Source organism: Triturus cristatus, chromosome 2_1, assembly GCF_964204655.1.
Source record: "Triturus cristatus chromosome 2_1, aTriCri1.1, whole genome shotgun sequence".
Lineage (NCBI taxonomy): Eukaryota > Metazoa > Chordata > Amphibia > Caudata > Salamandridae > Triturus > Triturus cristatus.
The window spans coordinates 754,701,431-754,724,031 of record NC_140581.1 but is presented as its reverse complement, the minus strand read 5'-3'; the positions used below and the strand labels follow the sequence as shown (position 1 = coordinate 754,724,031).

The following is a 22,601-nucleotide window of genomic DNA, read 5'->3' as shown; positions in this document are numbered from 1 at the left end:
CACGGCCACGAAGGGACATGATTCCAATTCCTGTCTGACAAGCTCCATGAACAACATGGGAGGAGTGCCCTTATTCTTTATTCCCCATATCATTAATTTCATTTTTTTTTTTTAAATCACTCTTACAATGATTTACGAATAGGTACAGAATCTCACACTGATGTACTGTGCAGATGCGCAATCTGCATAAGTAAGCAGTGGTGTTTCAACACAACACTGTATATTATCTTTTAATTTTCACCAAGGATAAGCTTTAAGCGAGGTCAGTCAATCCGCCTCCCCCACAAACTATGGGGCCCAGAAAGAGATGGTAAATCAATCACACACTAGTATGGTGGCATAAAATGGAACTACTCACGCTATTTAAAATATGCTAAATGTTGAGACAAAACGCTTTGAAACGATTGACTAGGCTTATGAAATGAAATTGTGCATGCCATTTACAAGCATGTTAAATGTTTAGCTAGACCACTTTTAAACGATTGATGCAACCTGCATGGGCTTCTGTATCCCAGTGTCTCGGTGGCTTCGGCCATGAGCAACATTAACGATCACTCAGTAACACACAAGTTGAAGATACAGCTAACAATTTTATAATGATGTTTAGACACTCCATATAGAAGGGCTCACATTTTGATCATAGGCCTACAGTATTTAATACGCACATTCAAGAAAGTGGCTAGCTAGTGTATTCACTTCTGAAGAAATCTGTCACCCATATGTATTTGACTACGGAATTTTTATAACCACTGATTCAATAACTCTAGGTTTGTGCCGAAGTTGGCTTGGAACATGAGGAAAGCTTAAACATGCACACTTTAAAAAAAAATGACTGCGTATGGAAACGTGAGGATCAACTTTCCTTGGTCGCGTGTTCCACTGCAGAGAGTGCAATCAAAACACCCATAAGCAGTGGCGGCTGGTGTAATTTTAAACTGGTGAGGCGTATTTCAAAAGGCATGAACGTACGGGAGCGAGCGAGCGTAGCGAGCGAGCCCGACGGCAATAAGGGGGGTTCGGGGGGGTTCTCCCCCGTGAAGAAATTTTTTAAAAATTGGCATTTTTCGGTGCAATTTTCAGCACTATTTATGTGATAAATGGACTGAAAAATCAGTTCTTCTAGGCATTCATAAAAGAAAACTCATACATAATTTCAGAGAATTTCTGTGTTGCCAAGCAAGTCTGACTTCTGAAGATGGCTAGGGGTACTAAGCAAAACCGCTTTGTCTCTACCCATTCCAATAGAAAACACCTAACATAGGTGCATAAACATCCGCAAAGAAACACACTTGTAATTTTGTTCCTACCCGAAATGAAGGCTGGCCACTTCCTTTTCTGCATCAGCTATTCAATGTTGATTGCCCAGTAATCTTCATGACATTAAATAGCTACAAGTATAAGAAATATCCATTCGAAACAAACATTTAATTCTTAGGAAGTCAGCAAAAGCTTTGCATTTTTGAGCGAGGCAATTTTGCAAAATGAAGTAAATATTGTACTTAAAATAGTTCATATAGCGCTCTGAGGCCCTTGGGTCCATCAGTATTTTAGAAAACCACTAAATAAAAATGAGTTATGAAATGAGTGTAATATGCATTGCTTAAAATATAAGAAATATCCATCAACAATCTTTAATTTATTTTAGAAAGAAACAACACAAACTTTATATGTATAAGCAGGCTTGGTAAAAACGTTTTACTTTATTTTTAAATACTTTGCATGCCACTCTCAGTCCCTTGTGCCTGTCAGTACAGTAGAAAATGGCTACATAAAAATAAAATATGAAAATAAATAAATGTATATTTTAAGAAATATCCCTTCAAAACCAATATGATATTTGTAAACACAAACACAATTATTTTAAATAATACTATATAAATTCTTTGCATGCCACACTCAGGTCCTTGTGCTCTTCAGCCAGCACAGCAGAAAAAATTGAATTAAAAGAAATTATGAAAATAAATAAATGTACATTTTAAGAACTTTCAAAACCAATATGATATTTTTAAACAATTAAAAAAATAATAATAATATTTAAATACTTTGCATGTCAATCACAGGTAGAAGGGTTCTTGTCCCTGTTAGTACAGTAGAAAACAGTTAAATAAAAATAAATTACGAAAATAACTAAATGTTGTACATATAAAGACATATACCCTCAAAACCAACATATTTTTAGACACTAACAACAAAAATATTTTAAAAAATAATAAAATATGAAAACAAATATCTATAAATTCACAGATACATAAACACACATATATAAACACATATCAACTGTACAGGAGTTTTATGAATATTAAATGGAATGAGTACATGTCCAACAGTACTTCCTAATGTTATCAAACAAAACAAACCGAGCTATAAACTCCTGAAACTATGATTACACATCAGATTAATATTTTCTATTTATATAGAAAGTTTGCTCGTCGATCTTTAATATGAACAAACTTTTCAATTGTTCTTTTGTTGAATTCTGGTATTTCCTTTATTAGCTCCTTTTCCATTGACAGCATACCCAATGCATTAAGTCTAGCTTGAGTCATAGTGTTTCGCAAAAACGTTTTTACCCTCTTTAGTGTGGAAAAACATCTCTCAGACTCTGCTGTTGTCATGGGTGTAGTAATGACAACTCTTAAAAGCTTTATGGTCTCAGAAAAAGATTTCTCTAAGTTGTTTTCACACAAAAAGCTAAATAAAGCCATGGCACCACCAGTAGTTTGACGGAAGTCACGTCTTCCATACAGGACCGAAAGTTCTGTACGCAATCTAGCCTTGTCTAACATAGGATAGGCTTCTATCGTTTCTGCGAGTGCCTCAGCTGGGAAAGATTTGTCATGTCTTTCAAAAAGGTCACTTCGCAATAGTGTTGCACTTACAAGATGCTTTGTGAATGCAAAGCGCTCTCTGGCATGGACCACAATAATGTCACAGACTTCTTTTGCTTCTTGGGTCAAAGTATTTATTTGCAGTCTTCGGTTTACAAATGTACATTCTTGTGGCAGTGTAGAATCCAAACTGTCAATGGATTCCCGTACTTTGGTGATGCTTGTCACAAAGTCTGTAGTAGCTTTCTGGACATATACAGTGTCAATGTCTCGCTTTTGCAATTGATTATATAAAATGTCTACCTGGGGCATTATACGGTGAAAAAGAAACAGAAAGAATATAAACTCTCTATCATCTAATGTTCTACTAAATCCCTTAGCTTCACATATAGTATTTGACTCAAAATCACCACTGTTTGCAATGGTTGACATGCATTCAAGAAGATCGTCTCTGTATTCATAAATTATCAATATTGCTCGAATATTGAAGTTCCAGCGAGTTGCAGACCCTCTTGGAAGTCTTCTTGAAACTATTTGTTCAAGAATATCAGTCCTTTTCGGGGAACGTGCCAAAAATGCTGTTATACCTCCAATCTCTGAAAAGAAAATTTTAACTCTAGATATTTTGGAGGAAGCCTGTTCCATAATTAGGTTAAGTTGGTGGGCATGGCAATGAATATAATGTGCATTTGGGTAAACATCCCTGATTTTCTTTTGCACCCCACCTGTTGCACCACGCATGACGCTGGCCCCATCGTAGCTTTGAGCAATTAGTTTTCCTTTAGCACATTGGTCAGGGAAAACAATGTTTAATTCATTAAGAATGGCTGAGGCAATTGTTTCTGCAGATGAGTCTTTTAGATGTGTGAAACAATAAAATCGTTCAGCTACCTTGCAATTTCCATCAATGTAGCGGAAGACTAGAACTGAATGTGTCTTAGTAGAGACATCAGTTGTATCGTCAGCTTGGATAGCTACATAATCAGTGCTTCTCAACTGCTGTGTAATATATTCTCTTATCACTTCCAGCATACAGTCCAGCAATTCATTCTGAATAGTTTTAGACGTGCCTTTAAACACTGTGGCTGTTCTTAAATGTGTTTCCATAGCACTGTCAATGCTGGAGACAAAATCAACAAGGCCCCCGAACACGCCAGGATTTAGAGACTCTTCAGTTTCATCATGGCCCCGTAATGCCAATTCAAAGGCACCACAAAAACGAATACAGTCAATCAATTTTGATAAAATGTATCGGTTTTTATCCACTTCTGCATTATGTTTTCTTACTCCCACACGGTATGCTTCGTTCAATTGCTGTACAATGTCCGATTTTCCGAAAAGAGATAATTTCAACATATTTGTCAAATGAGATTTACAGGAATCATGTTTTTTTATTTTTTCAGCCAGATGCTTTATGTCAGTAACTCCTGTTTTTGTCCAGGCAACTTCACCTCCAAAAAGTAAGCAAGGGAAACAGAATAAAGCATTTTTAGAAGCGCTACCAGTAAGCCACTCTATCCTATCATACCATGTTCTGGTAAATCGACGTGTATAACCCTGTCCCCTATCTTTTGCAGACTGCTCAATTTTAATTTCAGGTTTATCAGCTCCTAATGTTTTCACTTGCAGTTTATCAGCATGTGTCAAGCCCAAAAAGGGGTGTACGAGTAAACTGTCAACTGTGTTCATTGTATCTAGCAATAGATCAGACTGGAAATAGAAAACCTAACCTGTTTTTAAATATTCCCTAGGTTGAAGACACAAAAACTATATCACGCAAAATAATGAATACACTAATATGAATTGTCATGCACACAATAGTAACAGCAATTAGTCATCCATCCTCATTCTGACAGGAATGCAACTGCAGCAGCACGTACAGCTGTCCCCCAAGCGGTATAGCCTTGTAACTAGTTCAGAATTCCTCCTGGGATCCTGTTAATAATTAAAATATGATGTAAGCTTTGAGGCTAGGTGCCATTGCATGCACAACACCAGTGGTGATTGAAAAGCTTAAGCATGTCAATTCAGTGATCTGCCTAGAATTTAAAGGGTATATTCCAATTATGGGGTCCTTGAATTACTATTAGAAGGATAAAATCAGTATATGTTAGGAGTAAACCTAAAACAAAGTACTTATACATTTGGACTTGACTTTAGATGGCAAATAATACAAAACATGTTGAAATTTTCTGTAAAAAGCATACGACTTGCATTGAGCAATACCCTTTAAAAGAGTTCTAGGCAGATCTCTGATATATCCAGCAGCCGTCTGTACCAAGCACAGCAAAATAAATGTATATTTTTCCAATTAAGAGTTTACCATTGCAGTTAGACTATTTCCAAATTCAAAAAATATATGGATGGAGGTATTCTACACACAAGACAGACTATAATTACATCCTTTAGACAGTGCTAGTCATATCAGTGATCCTATTACTAAATGGACAGGAGTCACACTGTCACAACACATTAGATAGATTTTATATATCCTACTCACTGTACAAACTCTGGGGCAGATTTACAAGCCCTGTGCGCCACTTTTGCGCTGCCGTTGCATCACATTTGTGACGCAGCGGCGGTGCAAAGCTAGCGCCATGCTGCGACAGATTTGCAACGTGACGCATCTAGGGAGATGCGTCACGTTGTAAAGCCCTGCGCCACATTAAACCTGAGTCAGGTTTAATGTATGCAGGGTGGGCGTTACGTCGACAAAACCCTCGGAAAAGTGACGCAGTGAAATCTACGAGATTTCACGCAGTCACTTTTCCGACGCTGGTGCGTCAAATCCTTATGCCTGCTTCAAGCAGGCGTAAGACGTGACGCACCATGTTAGGGATAGGGCAGGTTGGAACAGTGCTGGAGTTGCGTCACGCTTGCGACACAAGTTCAGCACTGCGCCAACCTTACGCCAGCAGATGCGTCACGCATCTGCTTGTCTTTGCGCCATGATGCACCACATTGCAAATGCGGCGCATCTGCAATAGCGCATGGGCAAACTTGCGTGGCGCATCTTCCCTGGCGCATCCCTGCTGATTTGCAGGGATGCGCCAGGAAACGTAAATCTGCCCCATGGTACGGAAAAAGTAGACTGAAAAACATTGGTGTGAAAAACATTGTTGACTGAAAAAATAGAATGAAAATAAGTAGTGGCTTTCATGCATTATACAAGAAACATAAGTGTACTGGTAGCAGGGCTAAGGGCCATCCTCCCAAAGTAGACAGGAGCATCTAAAATAAGGGTCAGGAGACTAGCAATGAATTGTAATGATTCAGGTCAAGTTAGCGTTAATGGATAATTACGGGATTTTAGGGTAGCACTAAGGAGTAGTTCAGGGCTATTATGAATCAGGGTAGCATTAAAGAGTAGTCCATTTATTATGCATCAAGAAACAACAGAATGTATGGGCAGTTTGGGGTTTAATATCTTTAGGGACGGTAAGCATTAAGGGATAGTAAGGGATTATTAGGCTAGTTAGATAAATGAAAGAGAGCATACAATAATAAAAGATTTAAAAATCAACATTTTTGAACTTCTCATAGTTAATCATGAAAAAACACAAAATTATCCCCTTAAAATTCAACCTCATACTCTCTGCACTGTTTTGCTAGGATAAACCAACAGGCCTCCACACCTAAAGACCACACACTTGGCACCCATACATAGCTGAATGTGGACCTTTGCGGGAAATACAAAAGCATGTCCTACCTTCTGGCCTGAGGTCTAGGACCAGGAAGCTGAGTTTCGATAAAGGTTCTGTCGCCGCAGGGCCGGAGCCACCACGTGTCTTCTTTCGATATCTCGCAGTACCGATCTTGAATGTGATTATATTACGATCAGTCTTAACTCCAATTTCTCATGTGCTAAAAGAATTAAAACAAGAATTATTACCAACAATTACTGCACTGTATTCATGTAATGTTTCTAGCAAATGTGCTACCTGTACAATACTCTTTTACACAAAACAAATAAACACAAACATTTAAGATAATAAATTCAGGTGGTTTTAATAGAATGTGCATGAGTGCAAGTGAGATCCTGGGTCTCTGCAAGCATTGTGATTTGTGTAATTTTGTGTAAAGTTGCTGGTTTCTGCAAAGAAGTGCATACACGTTTAAACGAATATATGTGAAACAATGTGTGTGTATGTTTTAGTATGTGTGCATTGCAGTGAGTGCCTGTGGTGCTGTGCATGAACTCTAGAATCCTGTTGGTTTAGTGAGCAGAGTCATGGGAACACCTCATGTGACTCTACTGTGGCTGAACCCTAGCCCTGCCTGCCTCTGTGCCTCTTACCAACATTGGCTCCATGTGTGAGGCCTTCCAACACAGCAGGATGGGGCCATAGACCTGACTGTGCTCCTTCGGCCATGCTGATACCCAACTCAACTTCCCGCCCCGTGGACTCCGTGTGCGAGACCGCAGACAGCCAGAGCAGCGACTCCAAGCCCCAGGTACTCTCTCGAGGGCCCACGGCCTGACTTCAACCCCCATTGCATTGAAGACCTTTCCGAGGCGGAGGTGACCAGTGGACTCATTTGAGGATACTATGTTACTATGACTCCCTCAAAGGGAGCACCTGCATCTTTGCTTTGTGATGGCCCTGGAGAATGAGCAATTAACTTTACTACTGGCATAATTCTTAATACACTTATTAGACTGTTGTCCTTTAGGCTTAGCTTTAATTAGATAAAGATGGCCTCTTTTTCTACAACTGGTGTGAAGTTTTTTTGTGGTGTCTTTTACTGTGTTTCTTTACTATGTGTTGCACTAATACTTTACACATTGCCTCTTTGATAAGCCTGCCTGCTCTTCGCCAAGCTACCAGATGATGACCAGAGGTAATCTTACATGTGTATCTGAATTAATCTGACTATAATGGTGGGTTATTGCTGGATTAGGTGTATACCCTAGCCAACCAAAATCCCCATTTGTAAGAGGTACACATTCAGCAGCGTCTCCAGGTTGTCTGCTTTCATTCCAAGCAGCAACGTGCAAAGGGGGTGGGGGGGCTTATCAGATTCTATCAGGCCAAATTTAAAGGGCCATTGGCATTCTTTTGTTCCAGGGAGCTATCTAGAGCTTCACACCTAGATGCAAATGCCTCGACCGAGGCGAAGCAGCTGCCCTTATCCTCCTGGACCTCTCAGCCTCCTTCAACACCGTTTCCCACCAAACCCTCTGAGCAAGACTCCACGTCGCTGGCATCCGCGATAAAGCCCTGGATGGATCAACTCCTTCACCGGCCGAACATAGAGAGTCAGACTTCCACCATTAAACTCAAAACCCACTGAGATCAGCTGCAAAGGGCCTCAGGGATCCTCCCTGAGCCTCACCCTCTTCAGCATCTACAGGGCTCCACTTGCAGCCATCATCAGAAACCGCAGTCTCAACATTGTCTCCTATATCGACAATACTTAGCTGATTCTCTCCCTCACAGAAGAACCCACAGCCACCAAGAGCAACTTCCACAAGGAGATAAAGCAGTCTCCACCTGGATGAAGGACAGCTGCCTCAAGCTTAGCTCAAACAAGACCTAAGGGGCTCATTATGATGGTTTTGACCACCCGCCAGACGTGCGGCAGTCCCACCAGTGCAATTAGGATGTGTCAGCCATACTGCGGGTGCATCCTGGCCTTTTAACATTGCGGACGGTGCTGCTGGCTGCAGCACCGTCTGCAATGTCAAAAGAGCATGCCCAGCATATCCCTGCACCACGTGGCAGGCACCGTGCAGTGCCTGCCATTTGGTGCATGGAACTCATGGTACCCCCCAGTGCACCTCCCTACACACACAGAGGGGGCCCACAATGACCACTACCCACTGACCACGCGCAAAACCCTGGCATCTTCCTGGACTCCTCGCTCTCAATAAACCCCCAAATCAACGCCGTTTCAACCTCCTATTTCCGCACGCTCCATCTACTTCATAAGATCTTGCAGTGCATCCCCACCATGACTTAGAGATCCGGGACAAGGCCCTCGACTGGATCCACTCTTTCCTCTCCGGCAGAACACAGCGGGTCAGACTCCTACCTTTCGTCTCGGACCCTACACCAACCACCTGCAGAGTCCCCCAGGAGTCCTCCCTCAGCCCAAGGATCTTCAACGTTTAGATAGCTCCGCTCGCCCCATCGTCAGAACCCATGGACTTAACATTGTTTCATACACAGACGACACCCAACTCATTCTATCCCTATCCAGCGAACCCAATGCAGCCAAACACAACTTTCAAGAAGGCATGAAAGCTGTTGCAAAATGGATGAAAAGCAGCTGCCTACAACTCAACACTGACAAATCAGAAGTACTCATCATGGGCCCACACCCCGACGCCTGGAACGACACCTAGTGGCTCCCGCCCTCGGAAGCCCACCCACCCATGGACCACGCACGCAACCTTGGGATCATCCTGGACTCCGAGCTCAAAATGGACCGCCAGGTCAACTCCGTTGCATTCTCCTTTCACACCCTCTGCCTCCTATCTAAGACCTTCAAATAGATCCCCCTCAAGCACAGAAATACCGTCACTCACGCCCTCATCACCAGCAGATACTACTACGGCAACGCACTCTACGCCGGAATAAACAAAAACCTTTCCCGCAAACTATAAAACATCTAGAATGCCGCCGCAAGATTGGTCCTCAACCTGCCAAGACACTGCCATATCTCCCAGCACCTGCTCACACTCCACTGTCTCCCCATCGAGGCTAGAATCACCTTCAAGATTCTCACCTACGCACATAAAGCCCGCCACAACACCGGACCAGCATACCTAAACAGCCGACTCAAATTCCACTCACCCAAAAGTGCCCTACGATCAGCCCAGCTCTCCTACGCCATTGTCCCCCGTGCCAGAAAAACCAGATCGGGAAGCCGCTCCTTCTTCTTCCTCGCGGCCAGAGCCTGGAATGCCTTACCGCTCCACCTTAGACACTATCACTCCCATCTTCACGCGAAACCTAAAAATCTTGGCTTTTCGACAGACCCCCTCCTTGATGGACTGGAACCTGCACATCCCCTCCTCCTTGAGACCCTTACTGGTGAGTAGTCGCGTTTAACAAACACATGATGGATTGATACCTCAACAACCACTTCTCCTTCTACACATACACCAGACATCTCCACTCCATCCAACTGGGCCAGGCCACCATACCACGTATCAGCAAGACCACTGCTGGAGAAAGATCCTTCTCCTAACTCCTGGAACTCCCTGCCTGTCCACTTCCGGCAATCACCATTACGTCCGCAATTCAGGAAGGACCAATTCAGGAAGGACCTCAAGACCTGGCTCTTCGACTGAACCGCAGATCCTTTCACCCGCTCCCCTCACCCCCAAACTGCTTGAAACACTTATGGGTAAGGAGTTGCGCTTTATGAAAATGAGTGTGTAAATGAATGTACAGGTTGTGTTACATAAGTGAGTGAGGGACACAAGGTGTAAGAGTTGCATGTTGTTTATAGCTCACTGTGCTATATTAGAAGGATTACGATTTATGAACTGTCGATAACAACTATCTCTGTGTTAAAAGCAGTGACCCACTTATCTGGCAACATAAAGTAAAAATATTGTCACCTGCATATTACATGATCCGCTTTGCATCAGACATAGGGGCAGATTTATGTTCCCTGGCGCATCCCTGCAAATCAGCATGGATGCGCCAGGGAAGATGCGTCACGCAAGTTTGCCCATGCGCCACCGCAGATGCGCCGCATTTACAATGCGGTGCATCGTGGCGCAAGGGCAAGCAGATACGTGACGCATCTGCCAGCGTAAGGTTGGCGCAGTGATGAAGTTGCGTCGCAAGCGCGACGCAACTCCAGCACTGTTCCAACCTACCCTATCCCTAACATGGTGCGTCTAGCCTTACGCCTGCTTCAAGCAGGTGCAGGGTTTTGACGCATCAGCGTTGGGAAAGTGACTCAGTGAAATCTTATAGATTTCGCTGAGTCACTTTTCAGGGGCGTTCCTGCGACGGAACGCCCCCCCCTGAGTCGAAACGCCCACGTGAAACCTGACGCAGGTTTCACGTGGCGCAGGGCTTTACACCGTGATGCATCTCCATAGATGCGTCACGATGTAAATGTGGCGCAACGTGGCGTAGGGTTTACGCCGCCGCTGCAGCGGCATAAAAGGGGCGCAAGTCCCTCATAAATCTGCCCCATAGAGTGCATTTAAAAAACTTGCAAGGGTTAATATCAAATTTAACCCTTGCTATATTTTTTTAATGCACTCATGAGCATTATACTAGACCTGGTCAACCAACTGGGCAATATGCTAAAATAATTATATAAAGCAGCATATTTAAACAATGCAAACATTGCACAAAAAATTAAAAGTACAAAATTATTATTTCACACTTACCTTATCAGGCAGCTGCTTCTGTCTTAGTCAGCTAGTTGATGGCCTCGATGCTGGTTGCTGTGTGCTTTGTGCGTCTCTGGACCTGCTCCTGCCACCTTCAAATCAGAGCTGCTGCTGGTTCAGTGGAACTGAAAGTGAAAGCAGCATGTATCATGTGACTCCACCTCACAGGGTCATGAGTTAAGTCTCATGACTCTGTGACACAAGGAAATGTGTGTGAGTTTATTATTTTTTTAATCACTTTATATTAAGTTATTACAATAATGCTGGAAATCATTATTGTAATAACGAAAAATAAAAAAAACCCTACCTTTCCCAACTCGTCATAGAGATGGGTGGGATCAGTTATGCTTGACCCCACCCCATCCAGTGACGACTGGTGAAAGGGAGGGGTGAGGCAGGGCAACGTGGTGACTAATGCAGCCTCGGGCTTATACAGTACCCGCCCGAGGCTGCTCTGGAATTGACACCTTACTGGCGTCATAAGTGGGAGGGGCCGCGGGCCCTAACTGGGCTGTCAATATAACTACCGGGCTGACATTATGTCCGCCCAGTTGATCGAAAGTTTCTTTTTGTGACACATGCGCAGAGCGCATGTGTCACAAACTTGCCCCACACACTGCATGAATTCTGTGCCTGCCCTGCTGCCTGGCCTGCGTGATGCAATGACGCTGGAGTCTGACTCCGAGCGTCGCAAGCAGGCAGCAGCAGGACTTCGCTGTAATTGACTGTGCTGGCACTGGCAGGTAGGCTGGGCGCGTGCGCCCCGTTCCGCTTGTGAATCATTTTAAATTGAAATGCAGCGCAGCTGCCGAGCGAGGCGACGGGCGGGCAGCGATCACGAAAGGGAGGGCGCCGCCCGCCCGCCCGTTACAGAAAATCGCCGCTGCCCATAAGGGGTTGTAATTTATTGTAACATAGAAAACGAATCATCTGGAATAAACGTCATTATTGTGTTTGTATGATGTCAAATTCGAACAGTTTGTATAATGGACTGTATATTTGTCCCACTGTTCTTTTTCTTTTCATTTCAGACGAGAACAGAGGGGCATATCAACAAGGGCTTTATCTCTGCTTTTTTGGCTTTAAAAGCCAAAAAAGGAGAGATAAAACTAGCGCCCTATCAACAACAGGGTGCTAACATGCAAATTTGCATGCTAGCACCCTTTTACTCTACGCTTCCCCTTGCATCTCTAATGAGATGCAAAGGGGGCGTTCCAGAGTAAAATAATAGGAGAAATGTCGCTAAGCGACATTTCTCCTATTATCAAGAATGTCGCTAACCCTGTTAGAGACAAAAAAAGCAGCGCTAACCGCGGTTAACGCAGCTTTTTTACATCTGGTATTTTTCTGACTTAGCCATGATATCCTATGGAAGGAGGATATCATGGCTAAGTTTGCCTGTCCCTATCAACAAGGTAACGTGAGATTATCGCTGGATTTCCAGCGATAATCTCATGTTAGCCTGTTAGCGTGAGAATTTTTATCGCTATTGAGATAAGCGTTGCTAATAGCACGCTATCTCAGCGATAAAAATTCACGCTAACCGGCGATAATTATCCTAGCGCTAAGTGCGCTTAGAGATAATTATCGCCGGTTGTTGTTGATATGCCCCAGAGTTTTCTCCCACACTCACATGGAGTAAACACACCTGACAGAGTCTAAGCTAGGGGAAGTGTCCTGACTAGCGCAGAAAAGGGATCCATCCATTCTTTTGGCCCTGACAAAAGCCACTGACCAGCTGGGGTGCAAGTAGGCTGAAACATGTAGACTTGTTTTATATTCTTGATGTGTGGGACACCTTGCATATTCCTGCACATATCATGGGGCATATTATCAAGCATGGCGTTAACATTATCGCCGCTTTAGCGGCAGAAAACTGCCGCTAAAGCGGCGATAATGGGCTTGATAATATGCCACAGAGAATTCCAATAGAAGCCCATGTTGACACCAGAATATGGGCCTCTATTGGAATTCTCAAGTGCATATTATCAAGCCCATTATCGTCGCTTTAGCGGCAGTTTTCAGCCACTAAAACAGCGATAATGTTAACACCGTTTCTTGATAATATGCCCCCGAATCTTTGTTTCCAACCTTAGCCTTACCCATGTTTTGATAAACCTAATTGGCAATGGATAGGAGGTAATTTTAGATCACTCATTCTTCTGGTGAATCAGATCCCAAAAGTCTCTTGGGAGCACATTATCAACAAACGGCGTTAAAATTATCGCCGCTTTAGCGGCAGAAAACTGCCGCTAAAGTGGCGATAATGGGCTTGATAATATGCCCTTGGGGATTCCAATAGAACCCCATGTTCTGGTGTCAACATGGGCTTCTATTGGAATTCTCAAAGGCATATTATCAAGCCCATTATCGCCGCTTCTGCCGCTAAAGCGGCGATAATTTTACCGCCGTGCTTGATAATATGCCCCATAGTTTTGAGAGACTGCCTAATATTGGAGGTAAAGGCCCGATGATGACGCATTCGGTTATTATTACGTCAGCGGCGAAATCATACCCTTGACTGAAGATAGCTGTTGAGGGTCCCAAATTAATCTTTAAAAGAGATCCTTTGACCACATCAGGTCCCACTCTTTTTGATACGGAAGTACAATAAATTATCATCAATTGATCGTTGGAACAAAAGGAGAAAGGGTTTGTTGAAAAGGTATGGCCTCTGAAGAGGTACCTAATAAAAATCTGTGAATAATATTTATTTCAAGTAGGTGGATGATTGCATATACTTAAATGACTTTATGTAGTGAAAACCTGATTAATAGAATGTGACACTTTACAATATGAATGGCATTATCGTGTGACACTGTACAAGATGAATGGCATTAGCAGTGGGTAGAAAAACTGGTACAAATGAGAGTAGAAAGATAGGCAGGGGAGGAACGTGGATTTGGGGAGGTGGACATGGTTAGAGCATTACCAAGGAGATGCAGATATTTGCAAGGATAGAGGCGGGAGGATGAGAAAAAATGGTGTTTGGGGCTATAATGCAGGGGTTGTCGTAATGGGGCTCGGGTGGAGAAAGACAGACTTTGGGGAGAGGAAGACAATGATAGGCAGTTCTCTTCAGATTGAACAGTGACCTTAAGTTTACAAAAAGTGGTTGCATGAAACGCAGGGTCTATAGCTGTTTCCTGGAGCTACCAGGCCCAGAATGTATCTTTACCTTTCTTTTAATCCTTGGATTCCAGTCTTATTTTGCTGTTGCCACAAGTCTTGGGTGCCGCTCTTTATCTTGCTTGCCAGATAGGGTGGGGTGGCAGAGCCGATTAGTTTGTATATGATGTGGTATGTCTTGAATGCAAAGCAAATTGGGAAAGGGAGCCTATGCAATCTCTTGAGAGTTGGTGTGTTCTTCTCACATGTCCAGAAACCTTTGATGAGGCAGGGTCCAACAGGTATAACACTCATGATGGCTGCAATGAAAATTAAACTTACGCCTCTATTACACAAGATGACAGAGGAAAAAAAGAAAAAGTGAATGGAACCAATTTATGATAATATTTTCCCCACTTGCATTACTGCACATGGACAAAAATGAAAAAGCTCATGATGCACACAAGCTGATTTATCAACTGATCTGCACATACACAAAATTTGCTTCAGAGGCACACAGTTCTATTGAACTCACACATGCTGAATTTTCCACATGGAGTGTCTTGGGCCATGCCCCCCTACATTAGTCTTCTGGGGCTAGAAGTTTCAGAGTAGGCCGTAAGACCTGTGGCAGAGAGAAGGCTAGCAAGCCCCTCCCCCAATATGCTTCTAGGTCCCACGATTGCTGCATTAATCATCAGGGAGAAGCATGAGGAGCACCTGGGTGGCTACCCATCACATGCCCACAGAGAAGCTGGTTGCTGGGTGCAGCAGGTGAGGATGGGGTAATGACAAGTGGATGGTGACTGTTTGGGGCCTAAACTGGCTTCAGATGGTTGGTGATGTGCCCCAGCATTGACCTGGAGCACAGCATCTGTTTTGCCTTAATGAGCCTGGGCAGATGTACAATATTGGCCCCATTTGTATCCCTGGGCATTAGAATACTCTGAGGGTATTGCTATGGTATTCTTGCCTTTCCCCCCTTTTCATTTTTCTCTTGGCTCTCTCTTGGTCAACTTCCCTTCTTTGCCTTCACAGATTTTTGGAGTTGGGTGCCCAGGGAACAGTGGGACATCTAGGGAGGCCAGTTGTGGTGGTGGGGGAGGTGGTTTCTCCAGTGTGCCTTTAACTGGGTAGTGGGTTTGCCAGCAACATTCAAAGGTGCTGGAACTGACCCCACACCAAAAAACCAAAATTGTCACCATCAAAAAGAGTAAGGGGATGATGACCGAAGACCTACTCTCCCTTTCATCCAGTTTTAATCATTGATCATGGCGGCCTCCAAGCAGACCATCTATAAAAAGCTTGATGTAAAATATTAGGCAGGAGAAAGCTGATAGAATTGAATCCCCTCCAAGACATACAACTGGTGGTTTGGTGGTCCAGACCCCAGTGACCAAGTGAAATATCCTACTTCTCGTTAAGGAATTCAAAACAGAGGTGTCCACCCTTTGGCAGGAGTTAGTGAAATCCATAGGAAAGTTATGTCAGAGCCTACTACACTTGTAGACATGGCTAGACCAGGAGTAACCATTCACAGTGAAGCAGGCCCGCAAGCAGGATGTCCTTGTGAAGATGGTTGGGGCACTGCAGTCCCAGCACATCCTCATTCAGGAGAAACTCAAAGATGGAGAAAACAGATTTCAGAAAAATAATGTCAAGATCAGGAGCATCAATCTGGAACTTCCTAATGCAGAACTCGAACAGCATGGCAAAGACATCCTTCATCATCTCTTTTCCAAAGGCGACTTAGTACTCAATCATCTACACAGAGTCTGCTCAGCTTATCAAACTCTTCTAAAGCTACCCCCTATATGCTGACTCGATTTCACTTCTACCAATGGAACAGGGGTGAGTAAATCACTTTCTTTCTAGGTCTGTCATCAGCTACCCTGGCGAAATGTAAAAACCTTTAGCAAAATCACCTCTGTTTTATGAATTAAACCATTGCCCCCTAGGTTGGGGAATCTGCTGAGACTGTTCTTCACTTATGGATGAAGGGTACTCACAGTTCATCAACCTAAACAAACCAGACTAACTGGGTATCCAGGATCTGTTTATGAATATTGATGAGTCAAATGACAGAGACTAATGCTGTGACGGGCCAGCAAACATGGGCAAAGCTGCCAACACCCAGATCTTGAAGAGAAGCATGTAAGCAAAGATGTAATAGGGACAGAGAGACTCATCCAGCAGCTTCGGAGGATGACCGAGGAATTGTCATTGATAACTTGATCCGTGACTCAAGGCCTAGTCAATTCTTCAGCACCTGAATTTTCGGACCATAGATGAGCTTGCACTGACCCACCTGGATGCCTCCCTTTGCCCTGATCTTTCCCCTTCACATATATAAAATCTCCTTTCTAAATAATGACCATAACAAGGCTCTCCACCTGCCATGGTGCCTTGTATGTCCCTGGCTGGGGCCCTATAGCTGATTTGACACAGACACTGCCCTCCATTCCTGGGGTGCTTTTGAGCACCCTAATCTACCCATATGTCTCAACTTCCGTGCTATTTCTATTTATTATATGGTTCTGTTCATTTGTTGAATGCAGTTTCCATGTTTATATTGAAGAAGTGATAGGGGTATTGGGGGTGCGGAAGGGAAGGGGGAGATATAGAGAAAGGGAGTGATCAGCATCACTGGTGACAAATCCAAATGCTTAGCTAGGTTGAGAGGCAAAGGGGTTGTTTCCATGCCAAAAGGTTCAGTGAACATTATTCTTATCAATAGAGGAAAAGTCTGGTTCCTCCGCTTTTATGGCTGACATTTAAATGGTAATATTGAACGATCAAGACTTTGACTCTTCCATTTCTAAAATGGCTACATAACAAGGGCTATGATACAGCACAACTACAGGAGAAGCACCTCCTTCGGCAAGATGCATCTTATCTTAGATCGTCTTGGTTTGCCTGTCAATACCATTCCCATGCAACACCAAGACCAAGGGCTCAGTAATATTGTTGAGAAGAGACCTGCTCTTTCAGTTCAACTCCCTCCCTTGCGACTAAGCGGGTAGAATGGTTTGCATAAGGGCTGACATTCATGACAGGGAACTCACCGATCTTTTCAAAATATTGCCCGAATGAAGACGGAAGAGCATTTTATCAATCACTGTTCCCCTATATTGAAGCATTCTTGTGATGTTATTTATTGTGCGGAGTGAATTTAATACTTTACTAGAGGAAACGTTAGATAGGTCCATCCTAAGGCAAACTATCTGTTGACTTTTCCCAGTCATTGCCGGAAGGCAATGAATCTCTGGGCTTTCTTGAGGCCTGGCAACGACTGCATGAGTGTGAGAGGGATTATACTTTTAATTCTTGAGTGCATAAAATGTATTCTAGAATAGACTTTTTTATGACCAATAGACAGGCTTATGAAATGGTGTTACCCTTGGAGATCAAAGTTTACACTCTCCGAGTCAAATATATTACTGATTATCAACTCGAAGACAGAATATTGAAGGACAAAATATCGAAATTTAAGTGTGGCATAACCCCTTTCAGAGGGCCACCGAGCAAGAAGGAGGTATTGGGCTCAACTGTGGTGGCTGAGGCATTTTACTCAAGATGTCCCGGGGCCCTACCTACAATGGATCCTGCTCAACTGGGCCAAGCACCCCTTCTGTACCTAACTCTCTGTTAGGTATTGTGGATGAGCAGAAGGCTCCCACGGGGGGAAGAATGGATATAGATCAGTGAACACGACTCATAACTTAACATACAAGCATCACAAACAATAAATCAATTACTTGTTTTTAAATAAAATTAAGTATTTAATTCTACACATGCAAGGTAAAGAACGTTTTAAAACAATAACATAATCCCTCTTGAGGTCCAACTCTAGTAGATGTCTGGTGACTTCCTGTCCTACTAACTTTAGTGCGACAGATCCGATGTTACTCCGTACTCACGGATGACCACTTCCAGGGAATGTAAACTATTGGGCCGTACTCAAGAGTTTTCCCCTCTAAATCGATTCAAAAGTTCAGTCACAAGAATCTATGGGGTTGCAGACCCAATAGCAGTATGTACCCCAAGGCCTAGGCCATGGCTTACCAGCTCTGGAGGTATGGAACCCTTCAGCGGCACAGCAAGGTTCTGCCATGGATCAGCAAAGTCGGGCTGTGCATGGACACAAGTGGCAGGTAGAGACTCTCTCCTCCAAGTCACGCTACTGGCTGGTTCTAGCGATAGGGGCTGTTCCGGCTCCAGTGATCGGATGGTAAGTCGCACTCCCCTAACCAGGAGGGGGAGGTTGATCTCCTTGCTCCAATGGGGCAATGGCGATGTCCTTTGATCCTTGGGCTTCGTTCAGTGCACAGTATGCTGGCTAGACCCGCTTTGGTCACAGCAACAGTTTGTCGGTCCAAGGCAATGGCCCACACCCTTTACATAGGCATCTCCAGAGGCCCCTCTTGACCTACGGTGGCCCCCTTTCTGGCATACGGGGCCACTCATCACAAGGTCATATAGGCTGGTGCCCCCACATAATCCTCACTCCTCAGCTCAGTCCATGGCAGCCCCTCCTGGCACACAGGGGTTGCCAAAACAACCCAGCAAATTCCACACACCTCGCACAGGGAGTCCTCATGATGAGGCTTCCCCTGAACTATACTCCTAAAGCTCCTGTATTCTTCACAGGTCACACTGGTCTTGGTGAGCAGGCAAACGCTGGCGCCCCAGCCTCCAGGGCAGGTGGTCTAGATATCCTTGATTGATGCCCCCTCACCCAGCAGGAAGACTAGCTGACCTTGGCCCCCAGTCAAGTTCACAGTCAAAAGTTTTACAGGGCTTCTCCTCCTCACACAGCCCATCTGGCTGTTCAGCAGACAACAAAGTTTGGGGTTTCAAACTCCCCTAATTATAGTCCTTTTCCGGACACAAAATGTAATTTAGTGGAAGAGTCTTTGAAGTTTTATGTTGGGGTTCTGCTTCATTGAAATGGAAATCTTTCCCCTTTCTTCTTCCTCCTGAAGGATGTCTGTCACAGCAGATTCATGGGAGTGACCATAGTTCACACCTGGATGTCACCCACAGTGATAATGTACATCAAAAGGATAACCTGGGCTCCCAGCCCTACTATTTATAATACCCTTATGAGCCCCATCTCTTACTTTCTTAGATGTGTACAGGTCCCTTCCTTAAGATCTATCATTGAATCAAAGAGCCCTTTGATATGCATAGAGAAGGCCTGGCTCTCTCATTCTGCAGTGCATGTTCCTCCCAGCTTATAAGAATGCAGCAATACACAAATATGTCTGGGAGGAATCCTCTACTCCTCATGTTTTCACCAGGCAGGCCTGGGCTTTCCAAAATGGAACCCAAGGTCCTCCATGTAATGTACCAGTGCAGGCACACTTGCACTTAGTGTACATCCTCAGCACACTTACTGCACATCACTGTTATCCTCATTTTTAATGCCACCACAAGAATAACTATATGCAGCAAATGCATTCTGTCTGCACACACTATTCAGTACTGCAGCCTTTCTGTACTGTACCTGAGTGTCTGACTTTAATAACACATACTGCCAACATACACACATTTATCATGTGCACATTGTACCACTCTTCACCCTTTGTATATTGTACTTCTTTTGAGCACACTTGCACTCAGCACGTTTCCATCATGCGCACACTTCCACATCTACCTGATGTAGGCCAGGGGTGAGTTAAGCACGCATAAGAAGAATTTAAAAAAAGGTGAGTGAGCCTGTAGGCCTCACTCCAGTGACACAACACAGGGTAAAAAGGTCCTGTACGCTTCTACTGATCACTACATGATATGTTGCCACCACCGTGCTTGTGCTGCTTAGCTGCTGGTGGAGTCAGTAGCCTCCCACTACTATGAGGTCAGCACTTTTTACACCCCTCCCTGTCCAACAAGACTGCAATCCATGAGACTTGGCGTACACAAGTGATCTGTATTCACCTATGACAAAAAATAAGCATAAGTGATTGCTAGAAATGGGATTTTTTGTTGGCTAGGGTATGCACCTAAGCCTGGCAGAACCCACCACTATAGTCAGGGCAAGTCAGATACACACATAAGATAACCTGTGCTCACACTCTGGTAGCTTGGCACAGAGCAGGCAGGCTTATCAAAGAGGCAATGTGTAAAGCATTTGTGCAATACCTGTGTACACTCACACAGTAAAAACACCACAAAAAGGAGTCCACACCAAATGTAGAAAAATAAAGATTATTGATATGGGTAAAACAACACCAAAATTAGAAAAATCCAATCAGTATATATTGAGATATTCACTTTTTAAGTTAACCCTAAAAAACAAGCAAAGCTTCCAACTGGGCTCCTTTTAGAACCTTTATGGTAATTTTAATTCAAGAATAGGCATTCACAAACTAGTATGTAGTTAATGCAGTACTTAGGGCAAGAATGTAGTACATGGTTTTCCCCGACTGCAAGGAGAGCAGTACACCAATTCTGGGACCACACGGGTCATATTCCCTCAAGAAAACACAAAGGATGGTGAGCAAAGGTGCAGGGGGATGCCTGTTGCCACTGAACACGCTGCTTAAAAATAAAGTGATGAGTCCCAATAGTATCAGTGCTTTAGGAAACAAATGTAGGCACTCCATTTCAGGGAGTTACAGTGCTGTTTCCTCTGTGGGAGACCTTTGTTTCGGCTTAATGCGGACCGGAATAACCCAGGCAACTTCAATTGATTGTCAATGAGAGCAAGGGCAGACTGTACACACCTCCGCTGAACAAGTACTTGCAGTGGGTGCACACAGGGCTTGTGGGGCTGGAAGCAGGGCTTGACTTTCTTAGTGTCCGCGAGTCTCGCACACAGGGTCCGCATGGAAAGCAAAGGTCTCTGGAGTCCACTGCTGTGCAGTATATGGGTGAAGGCAAAGCTGGGGGCATGGCTGTGACGGAAGAATCAGGCAGTTCCCTGATGCATTGTCTCCCAATACTTCTGGTTTCTAAGCAACCAGGCCTCTGCCCGCCAAGGTCCCACGCGATACTCACACCAGATTCCAACATTCCCCGGCGCTACTTGATATTTGTGAAAACGAGAGCACTGGGGCCAACAACAAGTCAAAGGCACAGCTCAATGCAGAGAATGCAGTGCAGGGCTCAAATGAAGCACCACACTCAATTCCTCAGCGATGATTAGGCACACTCCTGGAACTTGAAGCATACAGATTAAAATGGGTTGAAGCTTGAGGTCCTTGATGTCCTTGATGTCCCGGGGACCTGTAGGAAAATCGCTGGCAAGCCAGAAAGCCCTTGGAGTTCTAGAGGAAATGCACCAAGCCCAGCTGTCACCCTAACCCGGATGTACATTCAGAGACAGGCAGAGGTACAGAATGGTTAAAGTAAGAAAATACCCACCAGCTAGAAGTGGCATTTTCAGACCTGCAATTTAAAAATCAACTCTACCAAAGTTTTTATCTGCTCCCAATCTGAAGTTACACTTAAAAGATGTTTTAAGGTAATCCCCATGAATAACCTATGGGAGAGATAGACCTTTCAGGAGTGAAAAATACACTGCACCCTGCCTTTGGGGCTACCAAGGGAATAAAAGGGAAGGTTCGGGCCTGGCAAGTTGTTTAACTTGCCAGGTTGAAATGGCAGTTAAATCTGCACATACATGCTCTGCAATGGCAGGCCTGCACCATATTTAAAGTGCTACTGAGTGGGTGGCAAAATCAGTACTGCAGGTGCACTAGTAGTATTTAATTTACTGGGCCTGGGTACCTATAGTACACTTTACTAGGGAATTACAAGTAACTTAAATATGTCACTTTTGGATAAACCAATGTAACTATATTGAGTGTACAGAGCATATGCACTTTAGTACTGGTTAGCAATAGTAAAGATTGTAGAATCCTAAAGCCAGCAAAAATGAAGTCAGCAAAACAGGAGGCAAAAAGTTAAGGGAAACCGTGCCAAGGATGCCAGGTCTAACACATGTCCCCACTATCTGAAAGTGGGGAGAGACTCCCAACACCGTGGGAGTTCTCTTAACTAAGGCGGAAGAACCTGGAGAGACCATCAGCATTGGTGTGGTCTGTGCCAGGACGGTGTTCTATCATAAAGTCCATTTCCTGTAGGGAAGTGGACCACCTCAGCAGTTTGGGATTCTCACCCCTCATCTTCATTAACCATCTTCGGGGCCTGTGGTCTGTCTGAACCAGGAAGTGAGTGCCAAACAGGTATGGTCTTAGCTTCTTCAGTGCACATACCACAGCAAAGGCTTCCCTTTCAAGCGCACTCCACTTCTGTTCCCTGGGGAGTAGCATATTACTAATGAGAGTTACATA

At 44.0% G+C, this 22,601-nt stretch overlaps 1 protein-coding gene across 1 annotated transcript in view; it reads right to left on the bottom strand.

Moving 5' to 3' along the window:
• The window catches only part of LOC146865822 (zinc finger MYM-type protein 1-like), a 36,869-nt gene extending 32,685 nt beyond the window's left edge, over nucleotides 1-4,184 (bottom strand). The window contains exon 1 of the mRNA XM_085640199.1: nucleotides 2,452-4,184. Coding sequence (XP_085496325.1) covers nucleotides 2,452-4,184 — 1,733 coding nt within the window. The remainder of the gene's footprint in view (nucleotides 1-2,451) is intronic.
• Between the last annotated feature and the right edge of the window lie 18,417 nt (nucleotides 4,185-22,601).